This window comes from Pezoporus flaviventris, unplaced genomic scaffold (genome assembly GCF_033815535.1).
Source record: "Pezoporus flaviventris isolate CSIRO_AGI_PZ_B2104156 unplaced genomic scaffold, CSIRO_AGI_Pfla_v1 ptg000045l, whole genome shotgun sequence".
In the NCBI taxonomy this organism is placed as follows: domain Eukaryota; kingdom Metazoa; phylum Chordata; class Aves; order Psittaciformes; family Psittacidae; genus Pezoporus; species Pezoporus flaviventris.
In genome coordinates, this window is record NW_026892593.1 from 9003863 (window position 1) to 9025600 (window position 21738).

At 39.2% G+C, this 21738-nt stretch overlaps 1 protein-coding gene across 2 annotated transcripts in view; it reads right to left on the minus strand.

Annotated features, from left to right (window-relative positions):
• The window catches only part of RELN (reelin), a 282830-nt gene that overhangs the window by 91278 nt on the left and 169814 nt on the right, over positions 1-21738 (minus strand). For both annotated transcript variants that reach the window (XM_061467364.1, XM_061467363.1), the window contains exons 11-19: positions 21593-21738; positions 17866-18017; positions 14850-14962; positions 12933-13141; positions 9840-9968; positions 8604-8713; positions 5537-5603; positions 4342-4575; positions 3593-3754 (exon numbers count right to left, since the gene is read on the minus strand). In XM_061467364.1, the coding sequence (XP_061323348.1) occupies positions 3593-3754; positions 4342-4575; positions 5537-5603; positions 8604-8713; positions 9840-9968; positions 12933-13141; positions 14850-14962; positions 17866-18017; positions 21593-21738 (1322 nt within the window). The remainder of the gene's footprint in view (positions 1-3592; positions 3755-4341; positions 4576-5536; positions 5604-8603; positions 8714-9839; positions 9969-12932; positions 13142-14849; positions 14963-17865; positions 18018-21592) is intronic.

The following is a 21738-nucleotide window of genomic DNA, read 5'->3' on the forward strand; positions in this document are numbered from 1 at the left end:
AGAAAATTAAGAGTAATATCTAATTTCCAGGAGCAATTATTGCACACAGCAGCAGGGAGCATGCATTAATTGCCACAGCAACAACACCTTCTTGAAAGCTCCATAAATCACCAGGGCCATGGTGCCCCACACGAGGCATGTAAGCTGTGAAACAGACTGGCAACAGAGACGTTTGTCTCCATTGGTGTACAATTACTTGCTGGCAAAAGGATTTTTAAGCAAGCTCATCATGTAGCTGACATTTTTATTTCTCTCTTAGGGGAAATGTGAATAAAATGACAAATCAGGTAAAGTGGAAACATTTTATTCATTAGCACCAAGTTTTTTCCAGATTTGGAAAGTTGCCTCTTGTAATGTTTTGTTCTGTACATATGAAGCAGTCTTGGGCCTACGGTGCTCTTAGTGCAAAACCAGTCTTAAAAATGACTTGCTAAACTGTCCTTTTAAAAAGTACATTTATAATAGTGTTGTTTAATGTCACATTGATTTTAAAGAAGATGACGTTAATGAATTAGCAATGAAAATTTCGAACGGCTTGGCTAAACAGATGGGAAGCGCTCAAAACCTCCTGGCTGGCATTTCTAAGAGTTGCTTTCTGACAGTTGTAGGTTGGAGAGAGCAGCGTTGAGGGACAGCCAGAGGTAATGGCTGCTGTGTCCTTGTGGCAAGAGACCAGCAGTGCACACACTTTATGTATGGCAGATACATTTCTTTTACCACTCAAATAAATATGCTTGAACCACTTCGTACCCTTTTAAGAGAAAAAACAAGCCCCATTGCTTTCTAGCATGTTAATAAACTACACAGACTTTCATTTTTACCAAGGATTCCCTAATAAATAGCAACTCTATGGCTTTTTCAGTTATTTTTTTTAAGGCATGAATGACACTAAATTGCTACGGATGCTAAAAGGAATTGAGGGATTTTGACTCTGATGGTTCAGTAGGGTGAACCTGAGGAAAGCCGGGCTAGGAGGAGCACTGTATCTAGTGTACACCGTGAAGCACTTGCCACTTGTGTGAGCTAATGCTCTGTTATAATCCTAGGCATATTTCTCTGCTGGTGGCTGTCTCTGATGTCTGCATCTTCCCTTTCACTCTCAATTCTCATAAGCTCACCCACATGGACACTAATTCTTACTGGCAGTAGTTTACAGAAAATCCTAAATCATGACACACACCACTGACACACCTATCGGATGTTAAAATATTTAGCACATGTTAAAATACGTTTCTCATCCCAGGGGATTAAGCAAACACAATTTAAAAATGTTGGTGTAAACCAGCGTATATGGCACATACGTTAGTATGCAGAACCCGACTACATCTCCAGTTATAACAGCTTCTCCTGTCTGGCTTTGATTTGTTGGAGATAGATGGAGAGGGAGGGGGATTCTTGCTAATGACTTTTCTGTTGCAGAGAAGAAAAGTGTTCCTACTAACATTATCAGCTACCATTAGATTTCTTAAAAACCAGCTGGGAGACCTTTGCTCTGATCTCATTCTTTCAAGCTATGCGCATACCTAATATTGAAAAGCCACCGCTGTTCTGCTCAGAAGAAAAATGCAGCTGTCAAATGTTAGCAGATTAAATGCAGCTTTTCAGCAGAACATTAAATGTGTAATTATTTTTTGTATGACTGAAGATTAATTAGATTTCTTGATACAGATTGATTGCCAAACTTTGTGGCAGTCCATCTATGTTACCAAAACTGCTGATATTTTCAGACAACATAATATGAAAAGGTGAAGCTTTCTTCATGTTTTCATCATAATTATTGCCAGCATTATCTTCAGGTTTGTGTGTCTGTCATTTTTCTATCTATCTACCCAGAGTGGGCTATACATACCCCATGGCAAAACCTTTCTAACCTATGTACATTGTGCTGAGTCAGAACAACAGAAACTGCTTCATACTTAATCTCAAAAAGCATCAATATAATTTACTACATTTATATCTCAAACTTCATTAAAATCAGTCACCAAAATGTGTATTTTCCTTTTTGTTATAAAAATTTCATAGTGCTATATATTAAAAACCTTTAGGGAAATATAATTCCTACAGCTGTAATCTTGAAACCAAGAATTAGAAACAGGGCCATATAAAATATATATGTGACTATAATAAAGGACTGGAAAGGAAATCTTGAAGAAGGTTTATGACTGTGCAAGTTCATAGGATCATTCCTTTGGAAACATTTAAAACTTCAGAAATTAAAGTCTACATGCAATATACTTCTACCAAATATGGTCATTTTTCTCAGATTTTTAAGTATTTCTTATAGCTCCTGGGAAATAGATTTAATATTTCAAGGTTTTTTTTTTCCATTAGAAAAGATTTCTTCATTAAATCTTCTTCATTTTTCTTCATTAAGGATATTCTTGATCACATTTTGCATATTGCAATTCTGTACTGAGTTATTAACGAGATGAGGAAATGTAATATTTACTTTTTTAAATATGCCGATCTGAGCTCAATAATTATAAATAACGAAAGTTACATGTCATTCAAGTGACTTGCAAGCTATATAGCAGAACCCCTAGGGCTAACTCAGGCATTATCCTAGAGCTGGGTGGAGGGTTAGAGAAGAAGGTTCAGGGCAATACCCAGGGCAAAACAGCTCTAGGGCAGGAACTGACCTGCTGGGATGGGACCCACAACACCACTGTTGGCTCTGCCTCTCATGTGCCCCTTTACAGAGCATCTCCTTTCACTGGGATTTATTAGCTCTGCTGCAGCACCCTATAAAAGGTGGATGCTTCCAGGTTTGAGTGGGTTTGAGCCAGTGGAGTTAGCCAGCCCAGGTTGTTCAGGGCTTGTGGTACAGGTATGCTCATGGGGACTCCCAGTTTTACACTGCTTTAGTAAAATTGGTGGATGGTCTCATAAATGTTACAGTAAAGAATACCTTCTTCTCTAAATACATCAGATACATTCCTCTCTAATCTGATGCCAAACATAGGTGCTGCTGGGTAAGATCAGCTCTTGATTCAGCTGCCTTGCGATTTGTGCAATTCCCAGGCACAGTCACCAGCAGGTCCTCCAGGGCACTGAGTCCAACCCACAGGCACAGTCATGTAATCCCCTTCCTAATGGGAGCAGGTTCAATTTCCCTGCCTACCTGGAGAGATCCTCATAGTCAGATATTGTCTCTGCTGTCCTGCACTGCCTGCAAACTCCTAATCCCAGAGGATGGTGTAGTAAAGGTATCTATGGCTTCAAAGCTACAAATAATTTATGCTAATTTTTCTTTAAAAGCGGCTGCTTCCATAGGAAGAGACATGTCCCTGTTTCCCACAAGGACATTTCTATCCCTCATCCTGCACTGCCTCAGCTTGTTACATCACATCACTTGTGACTCGAATGCTGTTAAATCCATGATTTCATTTTTACAGAAGCAGGCAAAAATGGGAAATGCCCAGAACATCTGAGAATTTTTAAGGAAAAGCGGTAACGTTCAGTGTTCCTTAAAAGTTCCTTACTCACTCCTGCACCATGTGGTCAGATGTACTTACTTTCCACATTGTAATGACTACCACTACCAGCATTAAATGCATGTAGATAACACTCCTCATAATATTTATGCATATACCTTGGCTCGTGGTAGTTGAGGTAAGAATAGTGTTCCAGGAGTTTCCAGGTAATCCCATTGTCATAGGAGTAGTGCAGCAGCACTCCTTCCCCAGGCTGGTCAGGCGCTTTGCAGGTACTCAGCACTGACTTGCTGCCCAGGCGTAGTGTGAACTGCAGGAACCTGGATCGGAATTACACATATATTTATAGGGTACCATTTGCATAGTGTTTTGGTTTGTTGTTTCCCTAACCAAATTGTTTTCAGATCTTCTCAATCTAGACAAATTTTGATAAATATTAGTTATGGGGTTTCGTACGTGCAATTTGTTTTTACTGTCAAGTAATGCAGTGTGGCACATATAGTTAAAAAATGCCAATCATTACAGCATTTAATTATTTATTAGGCACTGAAGGGGAGGGAGAGATAGTGAATGGATCTAATCAGCTGCCACAAGCTGTCAAATAAACACAACCTTATAAATAATTAATTAGCACTTGGCTTTGACACTCAGGTTTGATATTAACATTTCATATTTTCCATCCAAGCAGTACAATAACTTCCCTCCAGTCTGTCTTGGGCTTTGTTGTTTACAGAGCAGGAGGACAAAAGGCAAGGCTATGAAATCATCACTGAAATACAGAACTAGGAGTATTTAAAAAACTTTTCTTCCTGCAAATACAATTGGCTCAACAGTACACAAGGTCGTAGCTGGAAGGGGAGGGGTTCCCAAATTTGTTTGCCTCACAGCACTGCTCTTTCCCTCTCACCTGGACTGGGAGCTGTCAAGGAAGGAGGTGATGAGCTGGCGCCTCCCATCCTTGTTGAAGACCAGGGCCTTGCCACTGGCCAGGACCCCACAGCCGAAGCTGACCTCGGCCCCTCGGATGGAGTAAAAGCTGTGGTAGGAGGAGAGGCGGGAGCTGGCAAAGCTCTCTGAGATGAACACGGGGAAGGTCTGTGATGCCATCTCACATGCTGGCCCTGAAAAGCCGGGGTCGCACCTGAGGGTGAGGAAGATTGAACAGTGGAGTTAATGACCCATCTTCTCCTGTGGTTAACCAACCTGTTGGCAAACAACACAGTGGCTGCACTTGCCCATGAACTGAAGATGCCTAAAACATCCCTCTCAAATATAATGACCAAGAGCCTCTTTAGACTGTAGTTAGGTATTGTATAGCCAATGACTTTCTTTTAGATAGTACTTACTTTTCCAATCTAAAAAAAAAAAACAACTAGTTATGAACGCCCCACCAATCTACACATAACACACAACACAGAAATATTTGTTTTCAGTTTTGGAACAAGAATATTCCTGACATAATTTACAGCTGTTCATGTGTAAAATGCTTAATTTGCTTTTATCTGTAGCATGTCAGATGTGATTACAAGGAACTGAGTAGCAGAACAGCATTCCCCTTGTGTCATGCTCTTATTAATACCCAAAAATAGTTGCACCAGTACTTTGAATGTGCTTACTAGTTTTGAGTAAGTAACTTTACTTTTTAGGGTGGAGCCCTTTTAACAAGCCAGACTTCCAGAAAAAAAGTGTAGTGTTGACCTTCTGTCCTTGAGTTCTGTCAGGTTATGGAACATTAGAACTATGAAAATTGTGATTCTTTCCCATAATTTAATATTAAAGTCATATAGTGCCAAATCACCTCTAAAACCAGTATAAAACATGGATCACTGACATTTCAGTGTGCTATGGAGCACATTTTAAGGTGAATTGGAAGTTAGACTCTCTCCCAAAAGAAAATTATTTAAAGAAAATTAATTATGCTACTGTTTAAAAAGATTGATCTGTAGCTCTCCAATGAGCTTTATGCATTTTGGGGGCGAGCCTAGTTTTACATCTAGTCATCTCAAAAAGCAACGAATGAAATGAAAATCACTTCAACTTTCAGATCATCAAGTGAATAATGTGACAGAAATTAAATACAAGTACTGAATTATAACTCTTACTTGCAGCCATTTCTAGTACACTGTCCTCGCCCTGAGCAGAATTTGAGGCAAGATGGACCAATATAAACTGCAGAGAAAAGAAATCAGTTAAATGAAGGGTTATGTTATGTGATAAACAGAATATAATGAATACAAGATCACAGATCTGTTTGTATGGATATCATATTTATCTTAATTACACTAGTTGGAAGAGGTCTACAAAAGGATAAAATGCATTTGACTGTGTCAAGGATAGCCAGGGATAATTTATTATTTAATGGGTAATACCTATCTGTGGTATGAGACAATAGTGATGTTTCAATCAATGTACCTGATTTTTCTAAGACTGTGAATGAGATCAGATGATTTGCTATGCATTAACCATTTTCTTGCCTTTCCTTTTCCTCATCTTATTTCAGAGATTTAAGCCAACCTCACTGGACTTCCTGGAATTAAAACTGCCCCTGATATGCTTTAAGTAACAACTAAATAACAAACACTTTCACTGATTCTTTCAAATGGAATAAAATTCCAAATTTTATGTGCTCAAAAATACTCCAGACTTGTTTTACTCTTTTACTCCATCTTCCTCCAATGACTCCTAACCAACTGCCTTGATATTTTGTGAAAAATATTAAGGACAGGAAGATAAGCAAATCTCAATATAATCTACATCTACTTGCACTGCTATAAAGAAACATTAATCTTGGTATAGACCAAATACGTTAATCTGGGTGTAGCCCAAAGTGATAACTTACTGGCAATGTTCTGTCCATACAACATAATAAACAGGCCTCAACCATGAATAGTGTCATCTTTTCTGTTAAATAATGCTGATTACTTGGAGTTATCCATTTGCTCTGTGGCTTTTGGAATGTCATCCAAATAGCCACCAATATGAGATTATCTATAATAAGCAGTACTTATTTCCTCTCCTCGTTTTATGATGCTGCCCATCATAGCAGTGTGTCAATACACCCTGGCAGATGCACATGAAATTCCCGTTAGCTACTCCCTGTAACTAAGTCTCCATCAGATTTCATGCGATTTCTAGATTTTCTCACTTCTCAGAGTGCAAAAATTCTGTTCTGTTTGATTTACTTGTGTCTTTAGAGGTCTTTTTGAGGGGGTGGTAAAAGTAGAAGGGTTAAAGATGTAATGATGTCATTCAAAATGAAAAAAGCTTTATGGAAATTGGCAGGTTTCCAGTGTTTCTAAAAGATGGCCAGCTTCCAGATTTCATTTAAAACTTAATTCACATAAGAAACAGTTGTGAAGCTAAAAGTCAAGAGTGCTGAATCCTTGAAAATTTTCCTCTTTTCAAGAATTTGAGTAGCTTGCCAATATTTGGAAGTCTCCCTATAATACAGTGTAAAGCTTCAGTTTCACTAGTTTCTAACAAATGAAGCCTGCAAAACCTAGAAACAGGATCATCTTTGACACTTGATTCCTATATCATGGTTCTACATCTCAAACAAATTTCAGAGCAGACGAGCAGGCACTTTTTAGACAGATGGTTGGTAAAAATCCTGCAGCATGCAGAATTCTTTAATGGAATTCTGTTTTGTTCTACAAGCAAAGGTAGTGCAGATATAGGAATTGTTCATTGATTTTCAAAATCCTGTTTTGTTTTGTTGTAAAGAATTTAGATTCTTGGGTTGATTTCATCTTGCTCTCTTTTCTGTGCACATCTATGAGCGTCTCCAAAAAGTGTCTCCAACACACGTGTCCTACACAGGTTTGCATTTTGTTAGGTAGCAAACCATCTTTGCAGATTTACAGACATATTCTTATGTTTATATACATTAGTTTTCCCTTCATTTTACTTTCTTTTTGATGTGTATTATCACCTCTAAAGACAAGCATGAATACTCTATCCACAATGTTAAGATGATTCTACTGCTCATTAATATAATTAAGAGAATAATTTCTGAGATATTACCTTATCAGCTTCAAGGTTTTTATTTTCAAAAACAGGCATTAATCTATTTTAAGAACTTTGCAAAACGTAACTATTTACCATTCCCAGTCTCCATATTTGGGAATCACTACAGAATTTCATGGGCTATTGTATACCATGGTAAATCTTTACATTACATACTTCACACATTTAGCAAAACAAATTCTGGATGTAGCTTACTTCATCCCAAATCATTTCAGGCTAATGAGCAAGCTAAAAAATTTGCACCTTTTCATAGAATCATAGAATAGTTAGGGTTGGAAAGGACCTTAAGATCATCAGGTTCCAACCCCCTGCCACAGGCAGGGACACCTCACACTAGACCATGTCACTCAAAGCTCTGTCCAACCTGGCCTTGAACACCACCAGGGATGGAGCATTCACAACTTCCTTGTGCAACCCATTCCAGTGCCTCACCACCCTTACAATAAAGAACTACTTTATAGTCAATCTAAACTTCCCCTGTTTGAACCTGTTTGTTAGCATTTTCTATCATGTTTCATTCCGTGTTTCATACACTGTGTCTCTTTTGTGCTGTGTTCCTAAGTAGCTTTTTTTTTTTGTGATGTATTTACTTTCAAGACTGGCCCCAGTTATCCTCTGCAGTTGGCACTACATCCCTTTTCCTAAAAGAACAGTTCCCTGAAACAGATGGTACTTTCCCCTGGAGTGCCTGTAAACAATGTAAAAGTTATGTTAGTGTTTTTGTAGTAGCATTGCTTTATAGAGGCCTTCTATGTTCAGAAGGAAAAATATGCCCCAGATGCTGTAACTGTTGCTTTGTCTGGTGCATCACATATCCTTAATAGTGTAGTACCTACTTACGTAATTAGGAGTAAGCAGTCTGAGGAAACGTTATATTAAGCCTTTGCCACCAACATATTTTCCTGGAAAGCATTCAATTAAAAGAAAAGAAAAGAAGGGTAATCTGCTAAACTCTTGTGTTTTCAAATGGCAGAATTCCCCTCTAGCTTCAAAACACGCCTGTTACCAAGTGTAGATAAGAAGAAAAGGAATTTAACAAATGAAAATCCTTTGATTTGTGATTGTGGAAAAATGCATTTCCTTGGAGCAGCATATAATAATGTATTCTTCTGATGTTTCATGATCATGGATAAGAATACTAACTATTATCAACTGCCCACATATTTCCAAGGATTGGTCCTGTTTGTCTCCATCGAATCCTGGTGTCACTTGTTAATGCAGCATTAGGAAGAGGAATAGTTATACGGTTCCACCTGAAATACATATAACATAAATATTAGCATTTTACACTTACAGTCATAAAGCAACTGTACGTTTTGCAGACATGTTTACTTATACTGAAGGCTTTATTAGAATTTTTAATTCTAAAATCTGCTCAAATGAAGGAATGAAGTTACGGAATCTTTAGGAAATACAAATAAAAACATGGCTGATGATATTTTAATACAATATATGGATGACAATTATTATAAAACCCAGCCATTTTTTCCCCCATATGAGTGCATGAAGTCAGAAAAGACCCTGACTTGCTTCACTATAGTGACTTCTCTGTCACAATGGATATCTCCTAAATTGCATATTGAATTAAACTTTTCAGTATGACTGAGCTCTGTATTAGATGAGAACCCCTGGGGGTGAGATGAGGATTTGGCCTGCTGTGGCCTGGGCCATCATCCACAGGGGCTACACTTCCTACACACACCAGGGATAATGGCTCCTCTTAAAGTGGTACAGAAATGGGACATCACTAGGTCATAGCAATGCTGCTTTCTTCTCATAGTTATATCCGCTGCCCTGAAGTTTCTGTGGAAGTTGGGATGCAGAAGTATATATGGGACTTACGCTACACAGTAAGATGTCACAGTTCTTTTTATGGTCAAAACAGTACTGAAGAGACTTAATAGAGAAGGGTTCATATAAGTTTGTGACACTAACAACCACTTCTATCTGCAGAAGCAGAGAGAAAGTGCTTCACTAACTCAATATTAGTATTCCAAGTGAGTGAACATGTCTGAAGATATAAATATGGCTTTGACTGATGGGTCCTCTGACTGAGAAGAAAACTTCTGTGGCTTTGACAAGGTATAACTTTGCTGGCAATTACCAGCATGCTGCCCACAGTTGTTTGGTTTGGTTTGTTGGGTTTTTTTTTGTAATTTGTCTTTAGCATCAGAAAAAAATATTACACCACTGAAGTAGCCCCATATATTTCAAATTTCATTAGTGGGCAGCCAGGGAGACCAGAACACTCCTTCCTTGCTGTCCTCAGCTAGTAAAAAATGAAAGATGACATGAGGTTGTGTGCTTTGCTGCTTTCGCCTGTCACCTATAATTCACTTCTCTAATCTTGCATCTCAGCTTTGTAGAGAGCACTCTCACCCGCTGTAATTTTCAGAGGTGTAGACGGTGCTGTGGGGGAGGTGAGGTCCAGCACATATCTCAGGCAAACACTCGGTGTGGAGCAGGGACCAAGAGCGACCATGGTTGGTTGAAAACTCCAAGCTGACGCTGATAACACAATGAAGGAAGGAAAGTAGAAAGTTACCATGAGCCTCAGATATCTGGCATAGTTATGAATGTAGAAGAACCAACACTGAGAAAACATCAATCTGCTATTCCTAATAACTGATGCTGAGACACGAAATAATTTGAAGCAGATTTTGCATTAAAAAAATCCTGAAAATGCAAACATGAAACAAATCTGAGTGATCAAAACCATTGAGGATTGTCTGAACACCTGGTCCATGTTTGGCCACTATCTAGCTAATATTTTTATGCTGCTACTGTTAAACAGGCTGATGTTAATCTTGTATTTCAGCTAGCAATGGTTTCAAAAATAATGAGGAGAACACTTGAATTAATCAGAGCTAAGCAGCAGGATGTGAGCACAGGACACTTAGTAACTGCCAGCTGCTAACCATTACTTCTTCAGAAGGTGGTAAAAGACTACTGGTTATTCATGCATTGGCCTGCTCTTCCCTTTCACTGCTGACAAATATTAACTTCACTGGACTCCTCAGTCATCTGCCTCCTCCACCCATCATGCCTAAATGGAGATCAGAAAGGCACTATGGAACAGTGAAAATGGCCAGCCCACACTGAGGAGTGCAGAGGAGGGGGTACCTGGAGAAGAACAGCCTCTGTAGCAGACAGAGCCCCTGGGAGCTGTAGGAGCCTCTGTGTTGCTCAGCCATAGTGGTCTTTGGAGGCTTCCTCCCACCTCACAGAGCCTACAGTGCTCAGTGGTGATGTTCTGTGAATTCTGTGACATAACTATATGTGAAAACACCAGATTTGTTTGAAAAAAGGCTGCTGTTCTCTGGTTTCATAGACTAGTAGTAAGCCAAACCATCCTTGTGCAGACATTACAGAACTCAGAACTTTATGAGACAATCCACTAGGTCTATGACAAGTTATTAACCAAATTTTCCCCAAAATCCACTGACAAGTTCAATTTTCAAAAAGGTTTCGCTAGATATTTTTCCTTCCCTGTTTCACAGCATATTTAAAATACCCCATTGTTTTCAATCTAGGAGTATAAGGAAATCCTTAGATGTCTCACATTCTGAAGACCTTGAAAAAGAAATACAGAAAGTGCTTGATTTTTTACAGATTTAGTATTTTACTGAAATACTCCTGTGATTTCCTCCATATAATTAGTCTGTAATATTCTGTTTTATTTTAAGTAATGTCAGTGGAACATTATAAAAGTAATAATTCATCACCTTAACATTAAATTATTGGATTATAACTTTATATTTTCATTACAATTTGCTGACAATATTACTTTATTTAAATGTTCCACCACTGTGATATTGTAAGTATGTATTAAAGCAGTTTATGGAGGTTTTGACTAATTTATTTCCAATTCAACTGTACTGATACCTTGGAGGGTCATATTTACTGCATATATTCAGTGTGAGTATCCCACATCTGAAGTAATGAAGGTGTTATGAATAATGCTGTGGACCAGGAGATGGGAAATGCTGCTGTATTTCGGATATACAAATAGAGATGATGGGGACCTAGTGCTTCTTTTGTTATGAAGAAGCTCACTTCTGCTTCAGAAATAGTTTACACAAAGGAAGAATATTAATATTTCAAAATATATACTAATTCTCATCAGATAACAGACTGAGACATAGACTTTATATAACATGTTTACAGCCCAGGAGTGTTTACAGGCAAAGTTTTCACTTTCCATGTAGAAAAATGTTGCTGCCTTCTCTTCCTATCAAATGTAAGTGCAATGCCTTGATTTTTGCTGCCCACTGAATTCTGCTGCCCTGCATGGCAGCGAGGACTGTCAGTCCTAATGCAGCTCTTTCCAGTTGGAAGTAGATGCCCTGGAACACAGATGTGAAAGCATTTACAGTCTCTTACTTTAAACTCTTGACTCCGGAAGAATATAAAGTAACTTAATCCTCATAAAATATCAGGATACACAGTCTCACAGGTATGTAAAAAAGGACAGTAGACGGTTTGGTTTTGTGTCCCTTTTTGAAGAAGGATGTTAAGAAACTGGGGAGGTAGAGCAGAGGATGATGAAGATGCCGGTGGCCTCAAGCACTGAGCTAGGAGGGGCTGAGGATCTGGCCTGCTCATTGTGGTGAGGAGGGGTGAGCTATGGCAACCTGTGATGGGGCAGAGGGCACTCACAAGGGAGGCAGAGCCAAACTCTCCTCAGTACTGGCAGGTACAGTAGAAAGGGCAATGGCCATAAAGACATGGCTTTAGAGTTTTGTACTGGATGCTAGGAAACACTTCTTCATTTTAGCAGGTCACCCAATACCCATCCATAGAGATTTTTGAGTCATAGATAGGCAAAGCCACAGCTGACCTGACTTCTGGTGGTAACAATCCCAGCTGCAACAACAGGTTTCACTAGCTGATTCCAACCAACATGTCTATGATTCTACAAAATATGTAGCCTTCTTCCTTAACCCCATGGAAAAAATTTAATATCCTAATGAAGTGAAGCCAGCAAAAGAGTTCTGTGAAGTCCTCATACTGATGGTTATTAAGATGGAGAACATTTACCACCAGTCTTACAAGAATTATATATGCTTGTGGCATCAATAACCTCTGAGGGCTCAGCAAGCAAATTTCTGCCATTGCCTTTAATACTTTTCCTCTTACACAGTGTTATGAGGTAAATCTCATCCCTATTAGAAACTGAAGTAAAAGTCATTCTGAAATCATGTGCGTATTTCAGAATAATGGACTAAGAAAAGCAAGGTTTGACCTGGAAAGCTATTTAATAGACCCCTTATTGCAGATGAGAGATATAAATCTGGGCCTTTGGAGATCAGGAGAAACATTAACTTTTGTACAACTTATATTTTTCATTATTAATTGGCTCCTTCTTTCTGAGAAAAAAAAAAATCCAAATACTCCAAATACTCATATAGATGTTATAAACCAAAATGTAATAGAAGCTGATAATCAAAGGAGAGATCTCGTCAGTTGTACCTGTTACCAGGTTGATAAGTTCCACAACCTAAATTGATGGAAAACTGGATCATGTGAGTCACCGTGGAAGAGAGCACTGGAAGGATGTGGAAGTAATCCACAGCCCAGACATTCCTGTTGTGACCTTGGTGACTCTTCTGCTTCAGGCAAAACCTAGTTGCAGGAGTCTGCAGCTCCGGACTAATGACAACAGAAACCAAAGATGGAACCTTTAAAAGAAATTAAATTAAGCTTAAATAAAACAAATACTGGTAAAAAAGGTCACAGGTTACTATTTAAAATAGAAAAGCAATTTCAAATGTTATGAACCAAATTTATGATTTTCTTTCTGCTTTACTTCTGTTAACTTTGTTAGCCACTTTTTCCCACAGAAGATCCCAAATAAAAACATTTTTATTATGTGCATAGCTATTAACAGTCTGGATACCAATGCTGCTTATCACCTTGGTGGGATCAGATAGTTTGGATGTAAAGACACTGCAGAAAAGGCTGTACCTTCTATGTCCTGAAAAATACTGGTTTATTTTGTCAGTGCGCTGTTAGTAATGGAAGATGGTATTTGTCCTGGAGCCTTTCAGCTCACAGAAGCAAAAGCAGGATAATGACATGCCTAGTCTGAATACGTGAGAATGGAGTAGCAGCGTGAGTTCACAGGCATATGTAGGGAGGATGTGATATTGCTGAAAAAAATGAAAGCACTGCTTTACGAAGCTTAGCCTTTGTCTTAAAGTAACACAATTAGAACTTTATTATGTCAAAAGAGGATGTCAGCTTTAAAACTGCTTGTTTAAAAAAAAACCCTTCACAATGAATTCAGTGTAATTCCAGATCCTATCTCTCCCCAAGTTCCCCAATTAATTTTTTATTATTTTACAATTACAGTTTCCTTAGTTTTAAGAAGTTCTACCCTGTCTTTCAGACAGAAGCAGGCAAGGAGGGAAGCCATGCACAATGAAACAATGCAAGTGACTCAACCAAACTCAGGCCGAACCTTACTGTAAACATTTGCTCTCTGAATGCAGTGAAAATGCACACAGACCTGTGCTTGAAATCAGCTGCATGTTTACTACCAAGTTTCCCACACGTTGTATAAGCATACTGCAGTTCAATCTCTAGCATAAATACATGTGTATACGTATTACATATAAATTTTTGCTGTCTTTTTTACATCAGCAGAATAAAGACACCTCAGGGCTGGATTACTGAGGACAGACACAGGCTAAGCGCTTTCTTGCTATAGACAGGACAGATTCTGACAGAAAGCTTGAGGTCCTTATTGTCCTGCCTGAAGGTACTGGGATGTGGTGGAAGGAGGTGCATTAGCAGCAGAGGAGACTCTGCTTGTGCACACTGCCAGCAGCCACTTCCTGTGGCTGAGTTCATGCCCGCATCACTGCAGACCCTCTAAAAAGACATAAAACTGTATTTAAAATTGAAAGAAAAAGTGTAAAATGTGATATTTCCTGCACTAAGCATGGGAAAGACATCCAGGCATTTCTGAGTCACTCTCCCCCCAGCCACTGATCCCACCATGGCTGACCTTCTCAAGACATAGCTCCTGAGTACCAAAAAGTGGCTAGCAGGAGCTTGAGTGGAGGCAGGAGTAATTGTTTGTAAGGAGATATTATCACTAAAGTTTTCAGCTGACAGATGAAGATTTGTGCCTCTTGCCCATTTGATTGTTACCCCAGCACTAGCCAAAACCACAGTCCTGCTTAGGGATAGAATAATCAGCAATAACTGCAGACTCTGTGGTGCAAAGGCGTGCTATCCCTCAAAGATCTGCACATGATTTATGTGCCTGGGCAGACCATGTTTGACTGTCCCTGTGGCATTCAACATACAGCATTGCTGGGATGACTTGCAAATAGATTGATCTTTCCATCCCATCCATCTACTTTTTTTAAGATGATTTACCTTGTAAGCAGCATAGGTCAGGGTATCAAGAGGTATGTGTTCCCTCCTGCCTTCAATCTTGGCATAAAGTACGACATCATTTTCATGGGATTCTCCAGAATCACAAGTTCCCCCTGTACAACACATTTGAGGGATAAAAACTTCATTGAAGCCTTTATTAATGGAAAGAGGAATCATATTAAGCAGCCACAATTATGAAAATAATTACAGCCAGATGCTATTTAACTTAGGATATGAAACAAAAGAACACCAGCCCCAAGGACACAGTGTATAAGAAGTAATTTGATCAGATACACCATGCCAGAGATCAAGGATGTTGACAATAATGAAAACCTCAAGTAGCATTGTTGATCAGCTTATCAAAATGATTTTAATAAAAAATGCTGTGCCCAAAGCCATACTTCTATCTGTATGCTTTACATCCCATTTACATAGAAAAGCTCTTTGTGTTCTTGCCAGTAAACTGTTATTTAGTACTCACACCCCATGCAGCCAGAGACATTTTGTATGAGGATTTCTTATATACTTCTCAGCTGCCAGACTATCAGCTGAGAAGTTGCTCTTAATAGGAAATGAGGCAGACAGCTGTGAACCTTGTGGTGAGGCTAGTTCTGCTATCTACATTGTATGCTGGAACGGCTGGATGGAGTCTATTATATCACACAAAACCACACCCGAATGGGGCATCATTTGAAATAACTTTGTATCAGGAGAACCCAAAACACCTCTTAACCTCTGAAAGTGCAACTCTTTCGGCAAATCAGAACACTAAGTTCTGCATCACAGTTATGAGAGGGACATCATCACACTGGTTTGGTGTTCTGGAAAAAAAGTTTTTAAAACAGAGTATCTGTATTTGAAACAGGAAACATGATTTCCCTGTACTAAGGGTACTGCAGGTACTCAAATGGAACTATAAAAAATAGGATGAGAAGGCTTCTTTGGGAAGTCTGTAAAGTAGAAAGGTTGCGCTTATGAAACAATGAAATACTTTCTGGTTTGTCTTTTTTTGTTATAGATGGCCAGTTCTTGGTCCAGAGAACCAGGTAAGATGTGCATCTTTGATGTGTATTATACTGTAATAAGGAACATCCACGTGTCCATTCAAATGCTCTGCTTGCCTGAATGTTTAAACCATTATGTATTTAATTTACACATATGAGCAGAATACATTTTTCAAGTGAAAGCCCACTATTCTGTGTGCCTGCCTGTGCCGACAACTTCTCACCTAAGTTCAGAAGGTTGAGCAAATTTCTTTCCTGTTTCTCTTGCAGGTGTTATAATGCTTGGAAGAACTGGGAAAAAGCATTCTCTTTTTCCTGTGCTTTATCGGTAATTCACGTAACAGAGATGTGCAACAATTTAGAAAAACATGAGGTCTTTCACTCATTAAATAAAGTATGTTTTTTCTTGTTGATTCCAAAGGTTGCTTGTGGAGGTCACAAGTTTAATCTCTGCTTCCGCCTTTATTATTCCATTATTCTATTATTCTCTACTTTTAAGCAAAAATCCTTTACCTCCTTTAAACAAGGTGTTGAGAGAATAACCTCATGAAATTTCCTTTATGCGCAAAATAAAAGTTCTGGAAAAACACTGTGACAAACAGAATGACACCACCATGTTTCACAGCGGTTTGGATCTGTTGCAACACTGAACTAGTGCAGTGGCACTGACAACAGGGAGGGAGGGGAAGTGACAGGCCAGGTTTGCTCTTGGCTGCTTTCTTATCCCTGGTAAATGACTGAAGTTGCATTTTATCCCAGCAGAGAAGGTCTACAGATGATGCTAACACCAGGTCAGTGCTTTTCACAAGGGATACCACAGGTAGGCCATACCTCCTCCAAGACAGTATCACACTGTAACACACTGTGTGTGACTCTCACCCCAGGCCAGTAAGTTAGAAGAGGAAAATCTTTATGAATATAGTAAGAGTTTTTGAGCAGAAACTACGCTATGGGATCAGCCAGGTAAGGCTGTCCCATTTCTGTGCTCCTCCTGTCTCACCCCTGAGTACAACTCTGTTGACTCTGATGGATTTACACCAGGGTCTACATGGATGTGGCTGTGGGAGGATACAACGGGTATCTATAAATCTTCTATGGTGTGGTAAGGATGGCAAAGCTACGACTATCTCTTCTAATGATGGATAAAGGGTAATTGTGTGAAATTAGAAGGTACAAGAAAAGAAGACGCTTCTTCACATGAAGAATTGTTAAACTATGGAGGTGTGGGCACAACAAGCAGGTTCAGTTGATTAAGCACTCATACCAAGGATCATTTTAGACACTGCAGAGGGGCCTGCCTCCCCTACCTCCTACTCCAGTAGGCTGTGACTCTCCCTCAAGTCCTGGGTTACACCTGCCAGCCTTATGCTTTTGTCTCAGATGCACCTGGGCAACTCAAGTGGCAACAACTTGTTCTGTGTAATGAATTCTGCCTGAGGATTGAACAAGAATGAACCTACACCTATGTGTGAACTAGGTGCTTAAAGCTTCCTTTATATCAATGGAGATCCAACCCATGCAGTCAGTGGAATCCAGGGAGCTGCTCAGCTGGTGAGCTGAATGTCCTTTTCCAACAATGGTACTGACCAAATCTCCTCTAACTATAAAGGAAGTTCAGACACTGATCTTACATGGACACACCTTCTGTATTAAACTCTTTTAACTTGGAGCTAAATGTTTATATCAGCCAAAAATATGTCTGGATAAATCCATGGAAGAAAAGCCCCCAAGGGCTATTGCACTCAGAGCCCCCCATCTGGTTCAGAAACATTTTCATCTGCAAGTCAGTGTCATCTGGGAGAATATTTCTGGGAGGCCTATTTATGTGCCACATTCATACATATGTGTAGGCATCCAGAAAGGTGGACTCTCATCTGACCCACAGTGGTCAGTCTTACATCCCCATGGGCATCACAGATCAGAGCTATCATCTTCTGAAGAATATTTTAGTTCTATGAAATTTAAATCTCACATGCTTCACATGTTGTATTGCATTAGGAATATATACTCACCCATACTGAAATAAAATCTTAAGTTCCCATAACCTGTAGTGTCCATGTATGGGGTGCATATTTTTCTCTCTCCATCTCTGAGAAATACCATAGCTGAGCCAGATTCCAGTGTCCCACATTCAGTACCAATGATGGCTCCAAATATATCCCACCTGGAGAGGTCAACAATGGGCAGAGAATGTGCATGAGCATGTTACAGATGAACTCACACAAAACATATTCTAAGGGTTCATTTGTACATACAAAAGTAGCTGCTTCTATTCTTACAGAGGACAAAAAAAGATTGCAGCGTTTCAAATATGATTCCTATGATATTGCTTACATACTCATTACTAGATCTTAAACTCAGTTAAGTAAAGCAAAATTAATGCAAATATCTTAAATAAATTGGCAGGAAAGCATGAACTACTAAAAAAATGAGGCTTTTAGTGAATGCTATTACCAAATATTTAATGTTGTATTGTTCTATTACCTTCATTATTTTTCTGCCATAAAAACGTTTAAAATATAATTGCATTCTTTTTCACTTTGCATAAGATTTATAGATCAATGAAACTTGAAAAGGCATATGTCCACCATATCTGCTATACAATCATTAAATATGTAGCTGATAGCTAAAAATGATCTCTTTTCATCTTTTTGAGCATTTAGGGTAACAGTTTTCAACTAACACATCAACAGAGTATGAAAAAAGGCTGCTGCGTTTCTAATATGTGATGATACAATCTTTCTCAGGTTTTCTGTACAACATTTTATCTTATTTTTATTCAGTGATAATTAAAAGAGCTGTTGCAGAATTTTTCAATTAAATATTTTATTGAAAATATGTTTTCATCATGAAAGCATTGGTTTCTTCAAAACCTGATATATATAAAACATTTTGAAGGATTAGAAGCTGCTGAAAACTTGTACATTATTTTGGTCTGATATGATATTATTCATGTCAAAGCCTTAATTTATTCATAATGAAGTATTTTTAAAATTATAAGGCTGATAAACCAGTGAAATTATTTAGAATCACTAAATCCTGATAATTCAATCCTTTAACTGGCCAGCATGATTCAGGATAAATGAGAACACACTGAAGTTCAGAAACCTTTTTGGGGAGGCAGAGACTTTTCTTGACCGCTTCCAGCAGAAACAATTTCTAGCAGTTATGTGCCATATGACGATTTCAAAACCTGTCATTTCAAGGGCTTAACAATCTATCAGTTTGACCATTCCAACTATTTCAAAATGTATTTCTAGGATTCTATGATCTTAGAAGCTGCCCGTTTCCCCATTGACCTAAGCTGCGACAGATCAGCAATGTGCCTGTTTCGAAATCCTGCTTTAAAACTGTCAGCCATTTACACAGGAATTAGCAAGCTTAACATCATTGAAAAGCTTAGAATATAAATATTTTAATGGAAGCACAGTTTAACCTAACCCTAATTCTATCGTGCAGACACTTTAAAGTTAATGTGCAGTATAATCAAAATACAATTTTGAAAATGGGTCTCTTGGGCTGAAGGCAAGTGCAGAATTAAACATTTGTGCCTACTTTATCTTACATGACAAAATCTCACAATGCACCATTGATCTTTTGTATGCTCTATTTAGCTCAATTAAAACACTCTCTGTAGTGACCCACAAAACAACTTGGGGTCATGAATGATGCAGATCCTGGATGTTTCCAGGGATCCTCTCCTTTTAGGCAGCATTAGAAGTGAAACGCAGAAAGTTCTACAATGTTAAAAAAAAAAAAAAGAAAAAAAGCACTTAGAAATACATCAACGCACTTTAAGGACAAATCGAGAAGGAGCCTGAGTGATGGCACGACAGAGATGTGGACATTCTGGATTTACCATTACGTTTGAATTAATTTATCCCTCACTTGACTCTTGAAATTCTTCATTACAAAACAGGCAATAAAATGATGTATGGATCTAAACTAGATCAACTGGACACAGAAGTCCAAAGCAGCAATGTATTTGCTAGAAGCAGAGGCAGCTTGATGTGGGGATCTGTCCATTTTTAGTACCAGGTCCTACTGTATGCAATTAAAAGAGAATGGCAGAGGAAAGACACAAGATACTAACAACAGCAACCCCTATCTATGTAGCCTACAGTTCAGGTGGGACATGCAAAGAATACCAATCAACTGCTTATAAAAAACAATGATAACTCCTCTGCCTTCACTCTTGAGCTGTTTCAGATGTCTCACCTCCCAGACCATTTGGTGCAGTCAGAAGGTGGTGACCACCACATATGAGCTTCCGTTCGCTCTCACTTGTGAGTGATGCTTTTCCTTTTCCATGAATAATAACGTATCAGACCAAAAGACTTAACAGGCTCCAGCTGATGCTACAAAGGGGAGTCTGAAAACCTCCTGCAAGCTCTGCCTCAGGAATAAAGTATTTTTGTGACAATTTGAATACAGTAAAACAATATTTCAAATACCATTTGAATAGCTTTCAAAAATATTTCTCTAAGAAGGGGTTAAGGAAACTCATACACTTGCAGCTGTGTACAAGTCCCGAAGCAAAGCCCCACGGAAATGTTGCAAACAGGGACTGAGGTGGTGCCAATTTTATATGACTGGGATGTAGTCCATAACAGCACCCGAGTTCAGTGTGTGTTCATGGTTGCATGCAATTTAAACCTCCATTCTTACAGCAACAATTGAGAGCAGTGAAAAGCAAAAATAAACAAAATCAAAAGGATAAAGTTGTGAGGCCCTGGGCTGGCCACTTAGTGCCTTGGAAAACAAAGTTACCCCCTGCGAGCGCAGGCTGCCACACCACCAACATTGTACGTGTTGTGGGACCTGGTTCCTGGGACTGCATTCATGATAAGAGAGATAAATGCATCTGCTGGCTGCACCCTGCCTCAGTCCTAGCTAGGAACAGTCACACCTGTGACTGGAGCCAGGCACTGTGTGACGGAGAAAATGCAATATTCTTAAATAGGAAGAAACAGTGCATTTGTTAACTAGGATTGCAACTGCCAGCTTAGCTTAACCAACACCTGCTTCAGCAGAGACAGGATCTACAAGACCAGGCACATGTCCCCAGGTAGCACTTCCATCCTGCTTTTTCATAATGGAAAAGAGACTGAGAGAATACCTCAAATGTATCCCACATGATCACCTAACACACAGCACAGACATACTCATTTTCTTCCCTTTGTCTGAAGCAGCAGCTGCTGTGCCACGGGTTGATTATTTGAACCGGCGCAGAGTTCACAGTGAATATTTTTTCTGTAAGCCCCAGATAAACCACATGTCCACAGGACACATTAGCACGTATTTCTGAAAAGGTGTTCTTTACCTTCAGCACAGCATAGGCAGCATCTGAATCAGCTGCTAATGATCTGAAGTTCTTTGTAGGTTAAAATCACCATTCAGTAGAGACCCATAAATTGACAGTGTATGTGTCTCATTGGGGTTACAGCAACTAATGAAATGTTTCTTCAGAATGACTACCTAATTCACAAGCATGACTCTTCTCATTAAAAACTTTGGTGATAGGATGGTCTGGAGACAGACTGTTCCTACTGGGCTTTCTGGACTTGTTCCTTCCTAAAATCCACAATCACCTGTTATTTACTGTACTATTTATTGTAGCCACAATCTTCCCTGACTACATAGCAAAGACAAAATGCAATTTGCTGCTTATCCAGCTTCCTCCTCCTGGAGTGATGCTGCATGCCTAATTAGGGCCCTGCGCACGTGCGGGACGCTCACCCTTTAGGCTGGCTCTCAAACTCTTCTGCCCACTGCTCCTGGGCATCCTCTGTGGAGAGGTCCACATCCCGGGTTGTGGCAAAATTGAACTCGCTGCCCTCTGTCCCATGGAAGTAGATGGAGTTTCCATCTGACTGGCAGCTATG